Source organism: Neolamprologus brichardi, chromosome 12 (genome assembly GCF_056152115.1).
Source record: "Neolamprologus brichardi isolate AB-2024 chromosome 12, ASM5615211v1, whole genome shotgun sequence".
Lineage (NCBI taxonomy): Eukaryota > Metazoa > Chordata > Actinopteri > Cichliformes > Cichlidae > Neolamprologus > Neolamprologus brichardi.
This window is the reverse complement of record NC_142115.1, coordinates 36,078,451-36,101,082: the sequence shown is the minus strand read 5'-3', so window position 1 is coordinate 36,101,082 and position 22,632 is coordinate 36,078,451. Positions and strand designations below refer to the sequence as shown.

At 40.5% G+C, this 22,632-nt stretch overlaps 1 protein-coding gene across 2 annotated transcripts in view; it reads right to left on the bottom strand.

The window, feature by feature from the left end:
• Positions 1 to 264: 264 nt before the first annotated feature.
• LOC102797264 (protein unc-13 homolog B-like) overlaps positions 265 to 22,632 on the bottom strand; it is a 211,869-nt gene continuing 189,501 nt past the window's right edge. Inside the window, exons 41-58 of one of the 2 annotated variants that reach the window (XM_087849490.1) lie at positions 20,997 to 21,023; positions 19,141 to 19,185; positions 18,556 to 18,570; positions 18,439 to 18,459; positions 16,124 to 16,150; positions 15,917 to 15,937; positions 15,206 to 15,226; positions 13,176 to 13,202; positions 8,757 to 8,845; positions 8,465 to 8,602; positions 6,297 to 6,420; positions 5,742 to 5,786; positions 5,363 to 5,434; positions 5,019 to 5,166; positions 4,855 to 4,911; positions 4,269 to 4,352; positions 2,749 to 2,908; positions 265 to 2,661 (exon numbers count right to left, since the gene is read on the bottom strand). In XM_087849490.1, the coding sequence (XP_087705616.1) occupies positions 2,379 to 2,661; positions 2,749 to 2,908; positions 4,269 to 4,352; positions 4,855 to 4,911; positions 5,019 to 5,166; positions 5,363 to 5,434; positions 5,742 to 5,786; positions 6,297 to 6,420; positions 8,465 to 8,602; positions 8,757 to 8,845; positions 13,176 to 13,202; positions 15,206 to 15,226; positions 15,917 to 15,937; positions 16,124 to 16,150; positions 18,439 to 18,459; positions 18,556 to 18,570; positions 19,141 to 19,185; positions 20,997 to 21,023 (1,404 nt within the window). In that variant the 3' untranslated portion in view covers positions 265 to 2,378. The remainder of the gene's footprint in view (positions 2,662 to 2,748; positions 2,909 to 4,268; positions 4,353 to 4,854; positions 4,912 to 5,018; positions 5,167 to 5,362; positions 5,435 to 5,741; positions 5,787 to 6,296; positions 6,421 to 8,464; positions 8,603 to 8,756; positions 8,846 to 13,175; positions 13,203 to 15,205; positions 15,227 to 15,916; positions 15,938 to 16,123; positions 16,151 to 18,438; positions 18,460 to 18,555; positions 18,571 to 19,140; positions 19,186 to 20,996; positions 21,024 to 22,632) is intronic. The other variant, XM_087849492.1, reaches the window with a different exon arrangement.

The window sequence follows — 22,632 nt, the reverse complement described above, 5'->3', positions numbered from 1 at the left end:
TAATAGAGCCTGCACAAGCCACACAAAACATCCCAAGCACCGCTTCCCCAGAACACCCACAGTACCCGGGGCCTTGTGGTTTGTGCTCTTTAGTTTAAACTTTTTTTTTTTCTGTGAATTTTTACAGCTAAACCAACAGTTACCGTGATGAAGACTGAAGGTGTGTGTTTGCAAAGACAGAAAGATTAAACCTGGAGAGCAGGTAAGGCAGGAATCGCTGAGCGGGAACAGCGAGCTCTGTGACCAAAGACACGAGGCGCTGACTTGATTCATAAATATTTTATGTACAAAATAATGTTACAAGTATATTCAACATATGTCACATTAGAATAATGATAAGTACTTTACATACAGTCTTCATATTTCACAGTACATACATGGGAGGAAAGAAATCACAATTCTAGCTGATGTTTACAATAAATACATGCTCTGGATGTAGGCATTGGTTCATTTCTTACAAACTTACAGTGAAACAGAGTGCAAGAGTTCGGGTGTAACTACAGATGTGGCTCACTTCTACAGTTGCTTTCGTGCAGCCAGTTTGGAAAAGTAAAAAGTGGGATGTCTGCAAAGGCCACATCTGTCAAATACAACCCGAAACATGAGAGAAAGCTGAATGAGGCTCGCTGAACACGGAGGTCCTTGGCACATAAACAGACAAGAGGGTGGAAAAAACCCCACTTACAGTCAGCCTGTTTGCTCTGCCTGTATTTTCTTTTAAAGTTTTACGTTAATGCAAAATGCCACCTCGTGTTTGGAAACACAAGAACAGTCAAATATGTGACGGTGCACGCACGGCGAGGCTGCAGCGGCTGATTGTATCTGTCCTAGTTTGTAAAAACTGTTAAAGTAAACAAAAAGGAATGATCATGTTTGGTCCTATATTCGTGTTCACGCTGTGTAACACTTAAAAGGGTTTTTTAGCTGTTGTTTCCATTCACAGCATTTTGTCACCATCACAAATTAGCATTAAATCAAAACCTCAAACACCCAACGGCCCAGCAGTCAGTCAGAGCTTTTGCTTCTGAATAACATCTTTTCTTTAAATTTACAAGTCAGTGTTGTCATATTTCAAGTCTCTTAAAGCAGGCTAGCTTCGTTAGCTAACTCATCTGCTTATTTTAAGGCAACGCAATCCATAAAAACTTGCTACAAAATCAAACCACAGCCCGTATTAGTGCTCCTGCAGGTTTCATAGGTCAGTCTGAAGCTAACATCAAAGGGAAAAACACGTCTGAGACATTTCCTGTTTAATTACCTGCAAATCATCAGGATCCGACGCTGTATCACAACATTTCACACTGTTAAATTTGGCTGCAAATGTGTGACGCTCACTCTGTGGATAATGCATATCCTGACTACTGTGTGATGACTTTCTTAAGTTGTGTTAATTAACATATGTTTGTTACAGTTACAACTTCGTCTATGACTAAATTGTGTATCAGTCTTAAATGTTTCGGCTTTCTGCAACAAATCAAATAAAGTAAACAAATAAATTTGTTCACTTTAGTGTGTTTTCATGACATCAGGTTTTGGATCCAGAGGTTGTTCCAGAGTCACACACGAAGTTTAAAGGCCTCAAAGGCTCAAACATTATGAGAAGAATATGGGCTCGTGTAATCTCAGTGATACTCACAGTCAGTTCACCAGCAAGGACTACACCCTGAAACACATTTAGTTTATAGAGGGTGAGCAAAGACCTACAGGGGTGTCGGCCTCACTGAGGGTCGGCAGGGGCCCCTGGAGTCATGAAAAAACAGAGGGAGGTTGTTTATAGACGCATGAGTGAAAGGGGAGTGTTTGAGCTGTCGTCCTGCTGCTAAACTTCAGAGGTTACTGTTTAGGTCTAGTTTTAAAATGTGTCGCGCGGTCAAGTATCTCAGTGGTATTTGAAAGTCAGAATGATTTTATCCAGATTAACTCACTAAAATATTAAATTATGAAATGACACCACAAACAAAAGCAAAGTTAACTGGATGGATGCTATGCTGAGCTTCCCTTCACCTGAAACGATCACAGCAGATGGCTGCCGTTCCTGAGAACGTTTCCAGAAGTTTCTTCCTGTTAAAAGAGTTTTCTGTCGTTGCTAAGAGCTTTCTCGTAGGGTTGGTTGGATTGGTGATTCTCTCTAAAATCATCATCTGATATAAAATCCACTGATAGGACTGTTTTTTTTTTTTACATTTTGAGAGACGATCTCTTCCTCAAAATTTGCCCTTTTTAACAAATCCATTTTTCTCATTCCAACTCTGATAAACTCGTTGTACGTCATCAGGCAGAAGGGTCTCCGTCAGTTAAGGATGAAGGTGAAACGCTGCTCACAGAAAACAGACAAAGCTGCGCTTCTAAACCTCGCTTTCAGTAAAGCCCGTTTCGGCTCATCTGCCTTCCTCCGCGGGACGAGTTTCCGATTTCAGCTTGACAAACTCTTTGGCCACCTCGTCAGCAGGACGCTGGGACAGGATACGCATCACCGTCATGCCCGTCTCGTCGGTGTGAATGCGTGGCCCGAGAGGACACCAGCACACGCAGCTCTTGCGGTCGGCCACGTCGCGCAGCTGAACGACGGCCACGCCGACCACCCGGTCCGCCCGTCCGAAGCAGTAATCCTTCACCGTCACCTGCAGCTCGTAGCAGTCTGGGGACTCTTTACCCAGGACGCTGCGAGCAGAGGAAACAATTAACCATCTGCGGTATCTCGACCCACTCAACAATCTTACTTGCTGCCGCTTCAGATTTCCAACTCACAACTGGAAAGCCTCGTTGAATTTAGCCGTCCAGCTGTTGTTCTTGGATTTTGTGGTGAACTTGCGCTTCTTGTCAGCGAGGAATGGACCGACCATGGAGACGTCGACGAAAGGCCGAAACATCCCAGATGTCTGCCACTTCATGTCGTTCACCACGATGACTGGAGGGGAGATGAGAGAGAGGGTGAGCAGGTAAAGGACAAGAGAGACAAACACAAAGCAGTGGGGGTGATGCTACTGCATGCACGCATATCTATTAGGGCTGCCACAAACGATTATTTTGATAGTCGACTAGTCACCGATTATTTCTGCGATTAGTCGACTAATCAGATCATCATCCATTGGTCATAAAACGTACAGCTTATTGCACCAGCAGCATCTGCTCTTATATAACTATCATTAGCTTACAGCTTTAAGTGTTTAAGGTATGTGCTAACTAAAAATAAAGACAAGATGATAGTTTATTAAATTTTAATGAAGTTTGCAGATTGTTTCGGTGAAGTTTAATAAACTCCTTGCTATCTAAAATATAACAGGACACCGGAGTAAATTCTCGAGCATCTCACACTTCTGATAATCAGCTGTCTGCTTGATGTTTATTCAGCTGTGTAAAAACTATAACTTTAATCTCAGCCAAACCGATTTACTCAGGAACAAATAAAATACTAAAAAAAAGCCAAACAATAACATTTTTAAGTTATCTAAGTGACTTATATATCATGTTTAACCTGAGTAGTGAAAGACGGCGGTGGGTTTGAAAACAATTAGCCGGGAGTCCGGTGTTCTCACGGCTCTAGTTAGCCTAGCCCCCGGCTAACTATCGAGCTAGTGGGTAACAGACGTCTCTGAAAACGTCGGAGCGCTTTTGAAAATATGTGGCGTCTTGATAAACTGAGCAGATATTTGAGGTTTACACAGCTACATTCTCGCCTGAAAATATGTAAAACGTTTATTTTGTGACCCAGAAAGAATAATAAGAGTAACATTAAAACTAACTAGCTGCCGCCATTGTTGGAAACTAAGCTGGGCTGCGCTATGAATTCTGGGACACAGCTTCTTCTTCTTCGGGGTTTAACGGCAGCTGGCATCCTTGTACATGCAGTGCTGCCATCTTCTGTTTCAGTCCGTTATTACACTCTTAAATCCTACTACTTATTCCTGCGTCTTTTGTGATCTTACAAAGCTTCAAACGACGCGTCGACTATTAAATCAGTCGACGACGATTTTGATAGTCGATGTAATCGTGGCAGCCCTAATGCACGCATGTAGATCTACAAACACATCAAGTCACCAAAAATGTGTGTGGTGGTTTCTTTTGTTTTGGACAGCCTGTGCTTTGGACAAGAGTAAAAAAATGATAAGAAACTATTTAAGATATAAGAAAGTATTTCGAGTTCACCCCAAGTTTACTTGATTTGGTCAAAATTTGTTCCTCGCTATAAGTTTAAATTCAAATGTTTGAACAGATCTGCTTCATGTGTCTGTTGTTGTCATTTAAACACGTGTATGCGTGTGTCTCACCTTTGACGTTGACCTTGCGCTCTTTGCCGAGCAGCATGTCGATCTGCAGCAAGGCCTCTCCGATCGGCTTATCTACCCCCGAACCTGCACGACACAGCCGGAGCGGTATCACACATTAACACGATTAAACACATCTTTAAACTTCACTCACTGTGTAATTCACTTCTTATGGCGGCTTCAGTGACCCATTTTCATCTCTTTATTTCAGCTTTGGGCAAGCTTGTTAATTTAATCTCCACAGAAGCTGGTAATGGAGAGTTGGGTGGCAGAAATGTTACACAACCAACAACAGCAAATCACCAAAGTCCAGTCAAATACAGCGAGGAGGAGAGGAGGCATGCGCTTTGCTTCAAGGGTACAAAAGGACCTTTCATTAAAGCTCATCGCTGTGATAGCAACATTTCCAAAATTCTCCAAACTGTTCTCATTATTTTCCTCTTTAATATTAACTGTGAGCTGCGAGGGGCTGCAGCTCTACATGAGTGTGAAGGTGTTGGTTCTGTTTCTGTGCTGAGGAGCACTCCACCTCCTGGGGTCTGTTTTACTCGGAGTTTAGCGAGTTCTTCTTGTATCAAAGAAGACTTACCCCTATCAGGTCTGATCTTCTCATTGGCGGTGATTCTGATGCCCATCCCATCATGCACTGAGAGGACAGGGAAGAGGAGAAAAGTTTAAGGTTTGAACCACAGAGAAGACAAAAATCATCCACACTGTGTGTGCAGCGAGTGGAGTTTGTGTGTGTGCGATCACCTTGGGAGTGCTGTGTGGTGACGAAGGTCTTGATGAGAGCGTCGGTGCTCTGGGAGTAGAGGGAGAGGGCGTAACGCAGCGATGCCAGTTCAGGACTTTTCTCGACGAACGCCTTCTTCAGCCCATTTCCTCCTGCGTGGAAATATTGCTGAAAGGAAAGGAAGTGGCAAGGTGGAAGTGAGGAAATGCTCACTTTAGAGGAACATCTCAATAAAATACTGAAGAGTAATGAAGAGTAATACAATTTTCTTCTTAACCCTAAACTCTAAGCTCATCCGGGCACTTCAAATACGGCAGCGAGACGGAAAAATGAAGCTGTAACAGAGATGCAGGCGTTCACCTACCTTGATTGACTCGAGGCTTGCATCAATAATTATGCACTGCTTGGGCGTCAGGGTTTTGGCTTCACCTCCTCCCTAGTTACACATCACAGATACACAAAAGCAGATCATGAGCACACAGCACACATCAGTAAGTCCTGATGCTGGACAATAACTACAGCGAACTATTATAGAAAGTCTGGAAGTTTGCAGTTATGAGCTGTGAAGGTGGTAAAATGGATTTGAATGTACTGCGACTTGTGCAGGTTTACTGACTTTATCTACGATTCAAACTGCAGATTTTACTGAACCGTTAGCGAGCAGGGTTATTATTGAACTGTAATAACAATTTACAATGAAACATAAAGGCAGCTTCGCCCTTTATCGACAGTCTGTGTGTTACCTTCAGGTTAGAAAGTCCTTTAGCTGCTGTGAGGAGCTGAGCTCCCTGCAGAGACAAAGACAGAGAGGCGGAATATATGAAATCTTAATAACCTTCATTTTTTCATTATTACTGCAACATTAAAGAAATCTACCAGCAGCAGTGATTTTGTAAAAATGCTGACACTAGATGGCAACACAGGGCTGCATCTGCGTCACGCTTAAAGCATGGTCATGTATAAGCTCGCTGTAAACTCTATTTACTTTGTTTTTTTCTGTAAAAAATTATTTTTGTAAACTAATTTAGTACATTTAGGAAAATTAGTATGATGCCGAGAAGACAGAAAAACATAATAAATACAACTGTCTCTAAATTTGGTTAGATTTGACCCCCAGCAAGAAACAACTCAGACATAAACCAAAAAAGTTTTTAAAAGAGAAATCAATACAAATTGGGACAAACTGTCCTGAATGGTTGTACTTTCATAAATGTCCTTTCCTTTACTGTCCCCAGAGTAAAAGTATGTAAAAGCTGGACTTTTTAAGGCCACTCGGTTGTGCTGGTAAATGTGCTCACCAAGCTGTCATTGCTCTGAGGCAGCACGATGGTCTTCTCCAGGCTGCTCAGGACGATCTTCCACAGATCCTTTAAGATCCTCTTCAGCACCGTCTTCTCACAGATGTCAGCAAAAATACTGAGACTGGATTACAAGTAAACACGGAAAAATGTGAGGGACCGTGTGCAGAGATTGGCCTTAAAGCATTCTGAACTCACTCTGCAGCCTCTGTGCTGCACAAAAGACTGACACAAACACAAATAAACACACAACTAACGAAGAAAAACTAACATGATGACAAAGGATACATCTGGCTTCTTCAAAATGAAAATAAAAAATCCAGATATTCCAGTGAAACAGATAAGAAGCAAATATCAAAATCTTTTTGTTCTGATTGTACAGCTCAATCTGTCTCATAGCTGAGGCCTCATTAATCGAAATTATTTGATTGCTATGGAAGCAAAGATACGGCCTGATCAGGTGACGCAAAAAGATGAAACATTAAGATGTCATGACGCTGGATTTCTGTTAAATCTCTCCCTGTTTTATTTAATAATAATAATAATAATAATAATAAGTTATATCATTAATAACCATGATATATTGAGAGCTGTGCAGTTCTAAACAGATGGACTTTGAGGCGCGATTTAAAAATAGAAAGTTGGTCTGGAGATCTGGTGGAAGTGTCCTCCAAAGAAAAAACTAAAGGCTCTGAGTCCTGCAGTAGTTCAGACGAGCAGACAAAACAGACAAAAAAAAGAAGCTGAAGAGGAGTAAAGCATTCAGCTCATTTGATCAGAGGTAGTGATGATAATTCTCTCAGGATGAACACAGAAGCATTTTAACTTTTCTGTTTCCATTGATTTTCTACCACTTTGTCCAGTTGAGGGTCTCTGAGGGACCGGAGCATATTGTAGTGAGTTTTGGGATTTGGGGAGCATGGTCATTTTTTAATGACTCATCTGTTTTCAGTCAATGAGCAAACGGTGGATAATCCTCCTTTATTAAACTATAATGTTTTATTCTGAAATGAGTGAGACCTTCAGGTCATCAGGAAGGTGTTTACATGACCTCACAGCCAGCTGTTCTCCCAGACACAGGTATTGCCCCCTAGTGGCCACTAAAAGAATGCAGCTAGGTCTATCTTTTCTACTGTGTACATGTTTTACATCAACTTCTTTTTAATAAGCTCTTGTAGTGGATCTGTGTGACATCAGGTGGGGCAAAACTTAAACACCAGTCTTAAGTATTATTAAGTTGTACTTTTCAATTTTTCAATTCAGTTTGATTTAAAAGTGCCAAAACACAACAGTTGTCACCTTAAGGCTCTTTATACTGTAAGGTACAGACGCTGTTCAGCTTAAAGACACTGTAGGACACGCCCCTTTGTTACCAACAGGCCCCTCCTCTTACTCCATACGTTTGTACTTTAAAACGCTGTCTGTAATTTGTCACACAACGACTTCAATGAAGGCCACAAGCTGACACAAACGCACGCTGGTTGATGGTCAAGTCGTTTTATATACTACAAGTGTTTCTGGAGCTTTAACCGATTCAAATTCCCCTCATTCAAAATTGAAATGTCACCAGTCGTACCCAGTAATCTATCTGCCCTTCAAGCCAGTGACTCCCTGATCTTTAAATTCATTGTGAGATGTCTCTGTGTTTAAGGCTGCTTATTGTGCAGCGCTCGTCCTTTCCATCTCCACCTCATCTGGGTCGTCCTGACTCCATCAGCCATCTGTTTACACTGCTCCACCAACACAAGTGTCTCCGGTGACTTCAGTCACTATCTTGAACCTTCGGCTGGAGCCTTTGCTCTGTATCACCACTTCAATTTTGCATACTCATATTTTGAATCTATGTTTCCCCCGTACTGCAATACTGTTCATATGATATTCCAAACAGCACACTGTACCAATAAATAATGAGACAAAACACACATATGAGTTATAGCAGCTTGCAGCCATAAAATATTAAGGTAAAAAAAAAGTTTCTACCTATGAGCACTGCGGTACCGCAAAGCTGGATCGATTTTAACTCGCAGAAAGTAAAAAATCATTTGGGTTAATGGAAATACACATTTCATTTAATCCATGAAATTAATGACTTAAAACTTCAAGAGTACATTCAAGTTAAGACAATCACCCTGGTGGTGAACTCTGATATAATCTACTAAGCTACTTACTTCCCATCCAGAAACTCCATGAGGGGCCTCAGCATGGTGTCAGCGTCTGCCTCAGCGGTGCTGTGGTTGGGGGGGCCTTTCATCTGGTAGAGAATCTCAGCCATCTGACGCATGCAGCCGTTAATGCGAGTCTGGAAACTGGAAGCAGAGGCCGAGGCAAACTTAGAGGAAAAGGACTTCTGCAAAGGCGGTGAATGCTCAGTCATTCAACTGTGTGTGTGTGTGTGTTAGGTTCCAGCTTAGTCAGGATAAGGTTGGCTTGATTAAGAGACCAGGAAATGAGCATTTTTACCTCTTAGCAAACACGGTGCTGAAATTGTCCAGGACGGTGCTGAGCTTCACCTGCAGATCGTTCAGGTTGTCAGCCGCCTCAGTATCCAGCTGCAGCACACATAAAAGAGCCGGAGCAGAAAGGAAGAGGAAGAGGAGGTGTTCACAGGTTATTTCAAACTTTTATTAGCAGTTCCACAGTCTGCTCGATAGACTGCAAAAACCTCATGCATGAATGGGATGCAGCTTCATGGCTGAGTATCCTGTGCTTCTGCAGCACGGCTGCCAAACTCGTTTTCATTTAACGAACTAGAAGGAGCCCAGTTTGATCTCGAGCGGGCCGGATCGCTAAAGCCAACCCGTAATAACCTTAATATACATATATGCTACATGTATGCATAGGAAATATAAAGAAGTACATTCAGAAATCATTTACATGTATTGAGTCATAAATTTATAAACAAATGATAAGATTGAAATGAGAAAAATTTAAATGAATCCAATAATCCATGACACTGTTACAACCTGTGAGCCAGGCTCAGTAAATATGTATGAACCAGACTGGAGTTAAAAGAAACGCGTGCACGAGCTCTACTGCAGGAAGCGTGCTGAAAAGATGACGAGCTGTGTGTAGCGCCACATTTCTTTCACGGTAGGTCAGACACTGATGACTGCGAGCGCGTGAGTCACACAGTGACTTGTAGTTTGGGCGTATTTGCAGTTTGATAGGTAGGCAAACAGGAAGTAAATGCTGACTAAAATGCACATTGGAAAGGCCGAGTTGTAAAGAAATCACATATGTAATGGGCGATACGGATGAAGAGTGCCTCTTAAAAGCTGTTTACCAGCGTGAAAGGAACACTTCGAGCTGTAGAGTGCACGCCACTTCCTTAAGTGTAGAGAATATATGAATACACCTCTGAAGTTTGAAGTCTGTAGTAAAAACTATTTCACCTTTTCTTAGCAGGAAGCTGTCACCTGTTTTTCATAAGGCTTCCCATGAGTCAACTTTGTGAGGATACAAGTGTTTTGAACAAAACAGACGATAATAAACCTGATGGCTGACGTTTAGAGCAGAAACAAGGAGGAAGCTGCAAACACAGCAGCCGAATATTAAATGACTTTTACACACTAATGTTGTAATGATGTAGGATAAATGTTATTTTTATGTTGGTATATTTACTCCCAAAAATTACTCCTTTTGTGCTTATCTCCTTTGCTCTTTGCTTCAGAGCATCTCCAGATCTTCCCAGTACTCAGAGTCTGGAGTGGGTTCACTTTAGCACTTGACTGGAGCGTGTGCAAGAAGACCTCTGGGCAACAACGCACTCCACGCTAACCTCTCTTTTAAATGGACTCACTGAAATACGAGCGCTGCACATTTCTGGGTTTCAGTTGCGCCCTGTAGGTAAAGCAGCCATGATTTAATTTGAAAAATAAAATAGATTTTTACTGTTTTGCCTCGAACACAGAAACCAGTGCGCGCACAGTCGGAGGTCCGTGCTTTCGAAAAGTGGAACTCTTTTAATATTTTATGTTTTCTATGTTCTCTTTTAAGCTTCAGCAAGTACGTAACTAACATCTGTATCTAATGTGTGCCATGTTTTCAATTTGCACACATGTAAATGGCAGAGAAATCTGCAAAAAATGACCCTTAACTCCAACCCAAATGCCACAAAAAACGTAAATATGCGACTGCTCGAAACTACCAAAAAACCCCCCACAAAGCACAACAATTTACTGTTGCTGCGCATCACACATCTGGGCACCCTCACAGGTTAACACATGAAAGCTAGCTTTTAAAAGGCCCTACGGACTCGTGCATTTTTATGGTTAAACCTGTGTGGCGTGTGTGGACTGTGTGGGCGTGTCCAGACCAGGTTTTGAATTGACACATCTCTCTTCTGTTGAGACCATCGGGGTGGGACTAATTAAAAACCAATAAATCTTATGGGAGTTTGGTGACATGACATAAATTTCAACATAGCAAAGCAAAGGTCTCATTAGGCTGTGATTGAATAACTGTGGCTACAAACCCTCAGCAACAATCGACTGTTTCGACAAAAATGCAGAGACTGAGCCTGCAAGATAAACTGGCCTTGAGAAGCCTGGTAACAGTCCTTCAATAAAACTAAAATACAACCTGAAGGTTTAAGCCCATTAGTATGCTGGACCTCAAGCATTCACCGCGTGTTACACCAGTCAAGTGGCTAGACGACTACAAGATAAGGCATCCCATCCCATCTTTGCAGAAAGCGTGCCATCAATAACTGTGGAACTGTGTTATTAGCTAGAAGACATTGGGCATACTGCCAGAACATATAATTGGACTAAAGGAGGGTCACGACTTTCAAGTGACAGTGTTTTAGCGTTTTGCATTTTAATTGAGAAATGTTGCAGTGAGTGAAGTGAAAGGTTGGACTGCAAACTCAGGCCTTTCAGAATAAATCTGTTCTGGTCTGAATCCAAAACGTAAATGCACCGCGGCGTGGACGTGAACGCTAAAGTGATGCACATAAACATTCTGACAGAAATTTGTAAGTGACCGTGCACATTTGAGATGTCCTTGAAAACTCCACGACATCAACAATCCTTTGTAATATTATTAGGCAGTGTAATAAGCGGAGAACGTGTAATGACTAAAACTGGAATAGTAGATAATAACGTTTATATGTGGTATATAAAGTTGTTAAATTACCATACAATGCACTCATTAACAAGGTAGCAAAGCATATCCTGCTTTATGGTTTATGTTCCTTACTGTAATTCATAATTTACCCAGTGAACATCATGCTATAGTAACTCAAACTGAATAGGCCACAGATCAAGCCAGCATCAAGTCATTTTTACACAGTCATCTATGCAAACACACTTATTTGTTCGGGCCATTAGAACAACACTGGCTTTCATTTATCAGACCTGGAAGCTGTGCTCGTCTCTTATATACACACTTAACCCTCTGCAGAGTGCTACCATCATTAGCTTAAAAGAAAAAAAAATCAATATTAATCTCATGTTTCCTGCCAAATTTTGTGTGTTCAACTAACTGCTAAGAATGACATGCTGTGTTTTTACATTACATTTCGCATTTACTTTCTTTACAAACCCAACAGCACTGTTCATCATGTGTTGGTGTCATCTACAAATCATCAATTCTCTAAGTATAATTCATGTGAACTTTGGGAGGAGAAAGAAAGTAACTATGAGGAAACTTGCTTTCAGGTTAGAAAAGTACCTGTAAGCTTGAATACACGCACGCACGCACACACACAAGTCAGGTATTCATGTCTTGTGGGGACCTCTAATTGACATATTTGACCTAAACCATGTAAAATACATTCCTAACCCTCAACTTTACCCTAAACTAGGGATGCACCGATACCGATACTGGTATCGGGTATCGGGGCCGATACTGTAAAATGTGTGTGTACTCATACTCGTAAAAGTTAACCGGTACCATGAACCGATACTAACTTATTTCATTAATCAGAGGGTGGCTTGTCATTTCTGTTGTAGTTTTTTAGATTGGCCACTAGGGGGACATCCCGCGCTAAACAGGCACAGGGTTAGGCGAGTGAGACTGGCAGCTCCAGATAAAAAAGAGAAACTGGAGGCTGCTGTAGCTAGGCTAAACAAAATGTCAGCAGTGTGGACCGGAACAGCCAACTTTAACTCAGGTTTTGGAAAAGCGATGAAAAATGTCAAGAGAAAATCCACGGGCAGTTAAAATAACAGAGACTCGACTCATTTTATCGCTCTGGATGACCAGCCAATGCCGGTCGTGGAAAACATAGGATTGAACCGTCTTCTCAGCATACTCGAGCTGCGATATGAAATATAATAAAAAAACAGAAGTGTTTATTTATTATTCTGAAAGCTCGAGACAGTGCCAATAGTTCAGTGATATTTTGTTAAATTATAATGTGGAGACTCTGCAATAATTTAACAGAAGTGCTTATTTTTCACTTGAAATTTTTTTGTGGTCATTTTTATTAAGATATTCTTTTTTATCGGCAGAGAATAAAATAAAACCTGTCTTCCAATTAATTGCATTTGTGTGTGTGTGTGGTAGAAGTATCGTTTTTTGTACTCTGTATCGGCAAGTACTCAGATCCAAGTATCGGTATCGTATCGGTTTGAAAAAATTGGTATCGTTGCATCCCTACCCTAAACCTAACCATAACCCAACCCTGACACTAAAACCACATTTTGAGTCTCAAAAATGGCTTCAAACTCATGAGGACAGGCACTTTTGTCCTCACAAGTGACTGTTGGTCCCCACAATTGGTGGGCCCCACAAAGATGTCTAAACAGGTACACACACACACACACACTCACAGAAACACTCCTCTCTATAGAGTCACAGCCTCAAATTAGAGGTGTCCTTTACAGGCACTATGTGTTTGTCAGACTCTGATCCTTCTCTCACACCCAGCCGTACCTTCTTGGTCGCAGTGGTAGCTTCAGTCTTGCCAGATAGACAGAAAGGCAAAATGAAAAGGAAAAATACAAAAAAGTAAAGAGAATAATCACACAATAATGTGCAGGAGATTTAAAACACAAAGTACACAAACACAGGGCTGTGTTTTTACCTCATTATTATTATTATCATAGCAGGTAAAAATAGGGTTTATTTTGGGTGGGCTTTTGTAATGTCAAGTGGATTGGGTACGGATGAGTGGGTGATTTTAATAAAAGCTTTTACTTTATTGCCTCTGGTTTATTGGGATGCTACAAGGGACGCAAAAGAGGACACTGACATTGAAGGTAGGAGTCCAATGTTTCACTGCTGTCTGCTCAGGTACGCTGCTCAGTGCCTTCTTTTTTTGGCAACTCATATAATAAATGATATCCGATATTAGCATACTGCGAGTGAGGCCTTATTTCTCCCAGTGTTTATTTGAAGCCCCACAGAAAACATATATATACTATGCACTTAGACAAACAACAGCTGCTATATGTTACCTGACAAAATCTGAAGAATATGGACTAGATGGCAGATTTGAGCAGAATAAATGCTTGTCGACTTTAAATACACAAAGTAGACATAATTCACATGCAAAATGTCGCTACAGGGAGGCCAATCAGTGCTCTTAGTTTTGTAAAAAGGCTCCCAAAATTTCAAGATACCCAGGAGGTAGAAGAGAGCACACTAAATGTTTTTCATCCTCTGTTATTGTAGCACACGCCGTAAATTTGTTTTAAAAAACAGAAACTGTAGAATAAAGCCACGTCAAACGGGAGAGGCTACAAATGAAATAGATTGGTAAATATATAGCACCTTTCTAATCTAACTGAGCACTCAAAACGCTTTTTATTACAAGGCACTATATTTAATATTCGAGGCATTTAAGCACTTTCTAACATCACACACACACAAAATGATGCACTGACGACAGCTTAGAGTAAAGCAGGCGACCTGTCTTACTTCCTGAGCTACAGCTTTGACTTACAGATATCTAAGTAGTAAATAAAATTAAATAGACCACTCTTTGTCACATCTCTTTGTCGTACTTTGAGATCTATCAATCAATCAATCAATCAAAGCTTTATTCGCCACATGCAGGTTGCCCTGCAGTGAAATGGGACCCCCCCCCCCCCGACCTTACACACACAACACAGACATTACATGGGGATACAAGTCGGAGATCGGTAGCGTTACAGAAAAACACTGAAATATACACTACAATGGGAAAGTACAAGAGGAAAAAAAGAGACCTCTACTCATGCCGTGCTTCCATGGTAGGTAGATATCTATCTATCTATCTATATATATATAGATATGATTATATGAAGTGTGACTGCACTTCATATAATCTATATCTATAGATATATATATATCTACATATATATCTATCTATATCTAAATCTATATCTATATATATATACACACACTCACGATGAATCAGAGCTTCCATTATGAAATTAGATGAGTTCAGGTGGAGCACCCCCCCATTCAGCTTGGCATTGTTTAACAGTTTCTTGTCTTCCTTCCAGTTTAACCGCTTTTGAAGTCAAATATTTTTCTTTTTTTATAGAAGAAACAGTTTTGCTTATCTATGCAGGTAGAGAGGTTAGGTCAACTGGTAACTCTGAATTGGCAATACATGTTTAGCATGTGTATATTAATATATGTTCATTTGTTCTTCATAATGTCCACTTAAAGCCTAAACTTTCACACATACTCTGTAGCACTGCTGCTTTTTCTGGCCAGTGAATCAAAATACATAAAAACCCCTGAAATATAAAAAAAAAAGCATAAAATATTTATTCGCTCTGGAAGTGTCTGCCTATCCTTCACAACAGCAAGCTCAATTCTGCTGTCACTACAGCAAAATAAATGTTGCATGTTGGGACAACTATGAGGCAGGGATGCATATTAGCTACGATTTTAAAGTCAGGCAAGGCATTTTGGAGGGGCAGCAGAGGACAGAGGTCTACAGGGGAAAGAGGACGACTGAATAAACAAACCTTGTTTACTTCCTCCTTTGTCTATGAGGAAAAAAGCAAAAAAACATCAAACTTTTTTTTTTTCATTTGGTTTCCTGCACAAACACAAATCTGCTAGCCAAACACTGTCAAATATAGGCTGTTACACACACACACACACAGTCAGTATAACACACACCTAATTTTGTAAGATGCGTTTGCAGTTCTGGACTTGTACAGCATAAACAGCTAATGTAGGTTACAGCTGTCTCAGACCGCCTCTCCAACCATTAAAAACAAACATCAGCCAGATATGAATTTGTGAAAGTGGTTCCTTATATTGACACACGTCCATTTAAATTGAGGACAACTCAAAATGCTCTCTGAATTAGCTTAATGAATATTCATTAGGCTTAAAAAGACCCAGGAGGCAGAGCTAGAGTTCAAACATGTTGATTTGATGTTGATTCTCTGTTGTTTGTTTAATGGCTCGATTCCTGCTGTTCTTCTGCTGGGTAGCTGCACTTTAACCAATTTATCCTCAATTTTAGGTCCAATAACTGGCTGATGTTAAGTACAAAGTGGGCCGGAAAACCAGCATCCATGCCATTTAAACAAAGCAGGATAAAGAATCATCAGCGCTGCCACTCTTTTTGAATATTATAAAGCCCTGGAAGACTTCCAGGTCTTACAAATCCCTGTACTCACTGCACTGGTTGAGCCAAAGACATAAGCTGTGTTTTAAACACCCACCTCTTTGCTCTTGGAGTCGTCCTTTGGGCAAAGATGAAAAAAGAAATTAGGAAAAGAAAGTCGACACCATTAATCTCTCTTTTTTTAAGTGAATTATTTTTTAAATCTGAACTTCGATTGTAGTATTTTCAGTAATGTAAATCTGAAATGTTCACATAGCACAAAGTGGAGATGAAGGGCGATGAGTGATATTACAAACGAACCAACCTGCTTCTCTTTGTCTGTCTTTTCAGCCTGCAAGGATACACATTTGTGAGTGAGCTAATGCTTAAATTCACACACTAACCCTGCAAAAAACACACTTGTTTTTACATTTGATTAGATTCATCTCACTTCTCCAGGCAGACTCACATATTCATTGCTGCCTACAGGTAAAACCCTCCCAGCTGGACTTTTGCCGATTCACAATTTTCTGTCCAGACTCCTCTAAGCTGAAGAGTTAAAACGAACCCCGAAATTTTAAAGGCACAAGGTGTTTCCACAGTATTATGCATGAGCTCACACAGGATTAAAACCTTCAGCTACCTTCAGATAGACCCTGTCATTATCATAATTTCAACCCCTTTGATCATTTTAGGATCATTAACACCATGTACGCAGATAGCTAGCCCCCTGAGATTTGAACACACTTAAAAGTCTAGAGCTCTGAAGTGTCTGCAGTCTCTCCTCATAAACATGAAATCATTTCAATAATTACATGCTCCCTCTGTGCTTGAAGGTGTGGTAATGTGGAAGGAGTTGAAAGGGAAGCCTGCAGACTCTTGGACCTTCATGGCACATAATTGGACCCCACTGGTGTGTACTGGGACCTGTGCACTGTCCAGAAACTTCTACTGATGAGGAACAACTAAGTCTAACAGCAGTTCATTTAATGGTCACAAAGTTTTGTTTGTTTGTTTTCATGTTTGTGGACACATTTTTCTTTTCTTTTCTTTTGGACGCAAAAAATGATCTCATACCAGCGCTTCCAGTTTGAAAGAACAACTAAATCCATTTAATCAGGGACATGGTATGCAGGTTCTGTAAGCTGCAGGATTTCGTTCAGACGATTGAGGTTTAAATGCCAACAGTAACTTTATTTTAGTCTTTCACTTGTTTTACTTTTATGCTTCCATTGGTTAGTTTTGGCATCACAGCTAATTGGTTAAGTTTGGAACAGTTTTCATATAACGACGGAGGTATATGTGCTGGTCAAATGATCAGGCTTCCAACTGATGTCAGTGAGAGTGGATAGAAAGATGGAGCCGAGTAAACATCACTACAGGTCACAGTAAGATAAATAAGAATTATGTTGAGCTCTGAATCATGAAATGCTACTTTAGCTGAGCCAAGAATAAAAATGGCTTTATAAATGTGGATAAATACATTTGTATATATGTGTGTGACTTGGCATGCTGGTACATTTTAGGCCCATGAAGGTTCTTATCTATATCAGATATTATGATGTCAACATGTTGCCTAGTAACTGTGTAGCAGTGGGCTAATATGACCTAAATGTAGTATTTATGCACCCATCATACCTTACTAACCATTGCATAAATTATATACACAAAAACTGAATTATGCACAGTGTATCATGAGGCCATCAGGTTGCCTGGCAACCATCTAGCCACAGGTTACAATGACCTGTTTTTAGCATTTATGCACCTGTAACACCCTTTAACGCACTGTATCATTTTAATGCCACGGCCAAAAGAGCATTATCTAAATGTGCTTTTTTTAAATGCACATTTATTTACATTCATTTTAATATGGGGTTATTAAAGAAGAGCTCACTGAGACATAAAAATCAATAACCAAACCTTTATATTAGTATACATGAACGTGACTATTTCATAAACTGCCATGAGACCGGGCTGATTTACCACTCGTGTTAGCCACCGTGGTCTTTGTCTTCCACAAATGTGGGAGTTTCAAGACAGGTATGATTTTTTTTTCTTCTGTAGTTTGTTTTCTTTGATCAGCTAATTGTGTACAGTCAGTACGCTTCACATTAACTTTCCATTATTAACGCTGACGGCCATTCTGACCTCCTGCAGCTCCCTTCAGCTAATCTTTCAGGAACCAAGGTACAGACTTTTAAGGCCACTGACTCCAGTTCTGTGTAAAGCATCTCTCCTAAATATAAAAGAGTAAACAAACACCACTCAAAACCTTTTTTTAAGGTGGAAGTAAAGATAAATTATACAATTTGGGATTTTGGCGAGAAAAACAACACAGCAGTGATATGAAAATGCTGCAAATTAAAAGGTTTACAACATCTTTTTATTCATGTCTGCTCTGAAGCAGCATTAACTTGTGTGTTTATGTTTCTAAATGAAGGTCAAGTATTTACTTTCAGTTCTCTGTTTTTTCTCTTCATATCTCAAAATATCTTGTTTGGCAGGTTTTTTTTAAAGCCTTTTGTAACTTATTTTTTTTTATATAAAATAACAACTTAGGCTGCACAATCACAAATGAGCACAAAGACAAAGTACTTTAAAAAAACAAAAAACATGAACACAGTTTAGTTGAAAACACACCTTTTCCTTCTTGGACTCAGACTAGAGAGGTGTGAAAACAAAAGAAAAGGCAAATAAGACAAATGTTAATGAAATAAAAAGAAACTGAGCTGTCATGTGGTTCTTGTTATGGCTCACCTTCTCTTTGTCCAGCTTTAGAACAAAAAGCAATAAAAATATATTTAAAATTAAAACAACAGAAAACAAAAAAGGCCGGGGAGACAAAAAGTGAATGGTGCACAAGGACGTACTTGTATGTATACATACGTGGATCATATGTATACCCGCTCAGACATAAACATTAACTCGTACACACAGGAATGGTAAACTAACTGGAAGGCTTATGGTTCAGTCACACAAGAGTAAAAACAGGATGGCAACCCCCTTATAGAAAAACTAGGGAAACAAATCAGTGACTAAAAACATCTGATTTATAAACACAGACAGACTGACAGCACATTGCAATCAGTCTGTCTGCACTGATGAGCACAAACTGTCTTTATAATAGTGAACTCGAGTGGTTTCAGACCAGATCCCCATCTTTACAGCAACAATTTCTGAGGTAATAAGAGTTTATAACACGAGTTGTAATAATTTTGGTTGTCCAGCAGTTTCCCAAATGTGACTGCAGCATTATTAACCATGTGTAATGATTTGAGTTAGTGATGTCTGTCAGCAGGAGAGGAGAGTTCAGTTATGGAAACACTGGACATAGAGCCAAACCTTCTCCTGCTCCTCCTCACTGTCATCATAGGCTGAGGACTCATCCTACAGGAGCACAGAGGGTAAACAGCTGCTTTAAAGACAACACAGTCACAAACTAAAACGTCTACTTCCAGTACAAAGTTGCTCTCTCTCCACAAAACTATTGAAGTGTCAGCTCGGTGAAAATGACAATTAATGGTATATCTTTGCTGAACAAATGTTTTTTACATTTCAGTGTGCTGTCGCCTTGTTTTGAAAAGGGAAGGCACGCCGTGTTGCCCCATGAGAGCTCTGCGTTTTCATTTTTAGTGCTGGTTTAAAATATCTCATGTTTTCGCTTCCCACTCCAGATTTTCAATCTCGTTGGCTTTAATAGCAGGAGTCGTGTAGCACCCCGCGCTTTTCCCAAAGCATCTTTTTAGTGCTGCTCGATGGGAAAAAAATAGACATCTGGTGGAAAGAGGCACTTAATGCATCGTCACCAAGAGACTAATGCAGAGAAACAGATGTGATGGAGCATCTATGGTGTGTTTGATCTGTTAATGACTTAATTCTGTAACAATCTAACACCCAGTTTCATTTGTGATTTTGCTGGAATAAATATTTGATTGTTTTTGCACAAAATCTGCATCTAAACTGCTGCAGGCAATATCTTAAAGAACATCAGTGCAAAACACTAAAGGCGACGAGACTGTTTTAGGAGACAAACTAAGATCCAACTGATTTTCCTGAATTAGAATCAAGAGTTGGATGCAGACGTCTGGGTGGAAAGCTGAAGTTAAAGGATTGGAAACTGGATTATTCTTCCTGGGCTGATGTTGGTGAATTTTCTTGCGTAGGGCTTTCTTTCCTCTGACTTTCATTTGGAGTTTGGTTGTCCACCTTCTAACATAAAACTATCAAAACGTTACACTTGGCCATGATTAGAGCTCCTTCAGTGTCACGTCTATGAAATGCTTTCAGCTCTCCTAAGTTTGAATCACTTCCTGGAAGTCCTGTTCTGACCACTTGCAAGTGCGTCTGTGATTTCACACGCATTTCAAATAAAATGAACCCAGAATTTGTGTTGTGAGAAGTCAGTCGAGTCTCCAGCTACAACTCAGAGACCAAAATGAAGTTTTCAGTATAAGAGCCTGAAGGCTTTGCAGCAGGTGAAGCGTGTGACCAGAAACATGACTTCCACGGGGCTGTGCACCATGTTGTTTGTCACACGGGGTCAAACTGTCTACTATAACCTCCTGAGGTATCCAAGTTAGAACAGTCAGTGTAAATACACCTGTACTATGCAAACGTGTGACCACTCACAGCAAACTGAAAAGGTTGGTCGAGTTCTCTGACATACTAGTTCAATTTTCAATTCAATTCAATTTTATTTATATAGCGCCAAATCACAACAAAAGTCGCCTCAAGGCGCTTCATAGATACAGAGAAAAACCCAACAATCACATGACCCCCTATGAGCAGCACTTTGGCGACAGTGGGAAGGAAAAACTCCCTTTTAACAGGAAGAAACCTCCGGCAGAACCAGGCTCAGGGAGGGGCGGGGCCATCTGCTGTGATTGGTTGGGGTGAGAGAAGGGAGTCAGATCTAGTCAGATCTTGTTCCTTACACGTTCTTTCTCTTCCCCAAAATAAAATCATAATGACGAGTCTTTGCTTTGGTGTCGGAGACTCACCACACAAACATGCGCATGGAAGTGGTCGAAAAGGAAACTCAGGGGCGCAGTGAAAAAAACAAAGCTAGTAGGAGCAGCAGACGAGGAAATTTGCAGGGAATCGTAGCTAAATGATACTTGATTTTAACAGGTGGAACTTTTTGATTGTAACTTCTAATCAAACCAACATAAACATACGGTCATTATGCACAAACTGACCTTTTTGTCCTTCTCTCGGTTGTCAGCCTAAGAGTGAGCAGGAGGAGTCAGAAAGGATAAATAGGAAAGGAAAAGGAAGGTTTTATCATTATAACGAGTAGATCAGAAGGAAAATGTTCCTTTTTCATAAGGAAGGAAATCCTTTAATAAAAATTTAAGGTTGGGTGATCCAAGAATGAAAAAGTCATAAAACTAATATAAACATCATTGGATTTGAACTGTTTTTACATCCTCGACCTAAATCTTAATATAATGATGCAGCATGCTGCCCTGCAGACACACTGCCGGCTGACTGAGGTTGGGACTCTGAAGATATCAGCCGAGACAGACTTTATCCAGCCTCACCTCTGACACGCTACTCTGTGCCACAAAGAAAACAGCTCCCTCAGACATGAACACATACACAAAACACACACTGACCTGACTATCAAAGTCATTTCAGCAAACCATTTAGTGGCGGCTAAATACAACATGTTTATACTCCATCAAATTCAATTATCTGGCAGCCCACTGTCTGGTCTATTATGTACTCACTGGAGGGGAGAGGAAGGAGTCTGCGTTAGGACACGGCTGTAAATGTGTAAAGAGCTTTGCCAGCATGTGGTATCAAAGACTTTAATGAATATTTTGGCATCACGTCTGCAGAGGGATTTATCACAAGTATTTAGGAAGAAGCACAATTTTCTGACAGATTAAAAACTACAGAAGACTGTATATAAAAGATGGAGCTGCCAGAATCGCGTTTTCAAGATTTTGGTTGTTTTTTAAAAAATATTTTATTTTGTAGTCAGAGTGATAAACTAGGAGTGGATCTGAGATCCTGAGGACACTGAATCTCATGCGAGCGGTTAAGTCCTAAAACTAGCTGCCTATACTGCCTGCACTCACTGGTTGCATTTCTAGGTACACCTGTTAAGGTAAGTGTCGGATCGGCCAATCACATGGCAGTAACTCAGTGCATTTAGGGATGTAGGCATGGTCAAGACAAGCTGCTGAAGCTCAAACTGAGCATCAAAGTCTGAAAGAAAGCTGACTGTGGCATGGTTGTTGCCAGCACACAGGCCTTGTTGAGGTCAGAGGAGAATAGCCAGACTGGTTTGAGCAGACTGAAATTGAACACTAACTCAAACAGCCACTCATTACAACCAAGGTATACAGAAGAGCATAGGGGCAGACAGACTCCTCAACAGTGGTCAACAGAAGAATAATGTTGGTTGGTCTGACGTGTCTCATTTGGATGGTTGTTGTATTTGGATGGTGAGCTCATAATTTGGGCGTTCATGTCCACCGTGGTTGCTTCCAGCAGGGGAACATACATACAAATCATCTCAAACTGGTTACTTGAACGTGAAATTAGTTCTCTGTGAATGGCTTTCCACAGTCACCAGATCTCAGTGCACCTTTGGGCTGTGGTGGAATGGGAGACCAAATTATGGATCATTAAGGACAAACATCTCTTAATAATGCCCCTTGTTGAATCTGGATAACATTGAAGCAGGTCTGAAGGGTCCAACCCAGTACTAGCAAAGCGTACCTAATGAAATGGGCGTGAGTGCATTTGACTGTATAAATGGTAATATAGGAAATACTGACAGAGACTAAAATCATCAAGGCTTTACTGGGGTCAGAGATCAAG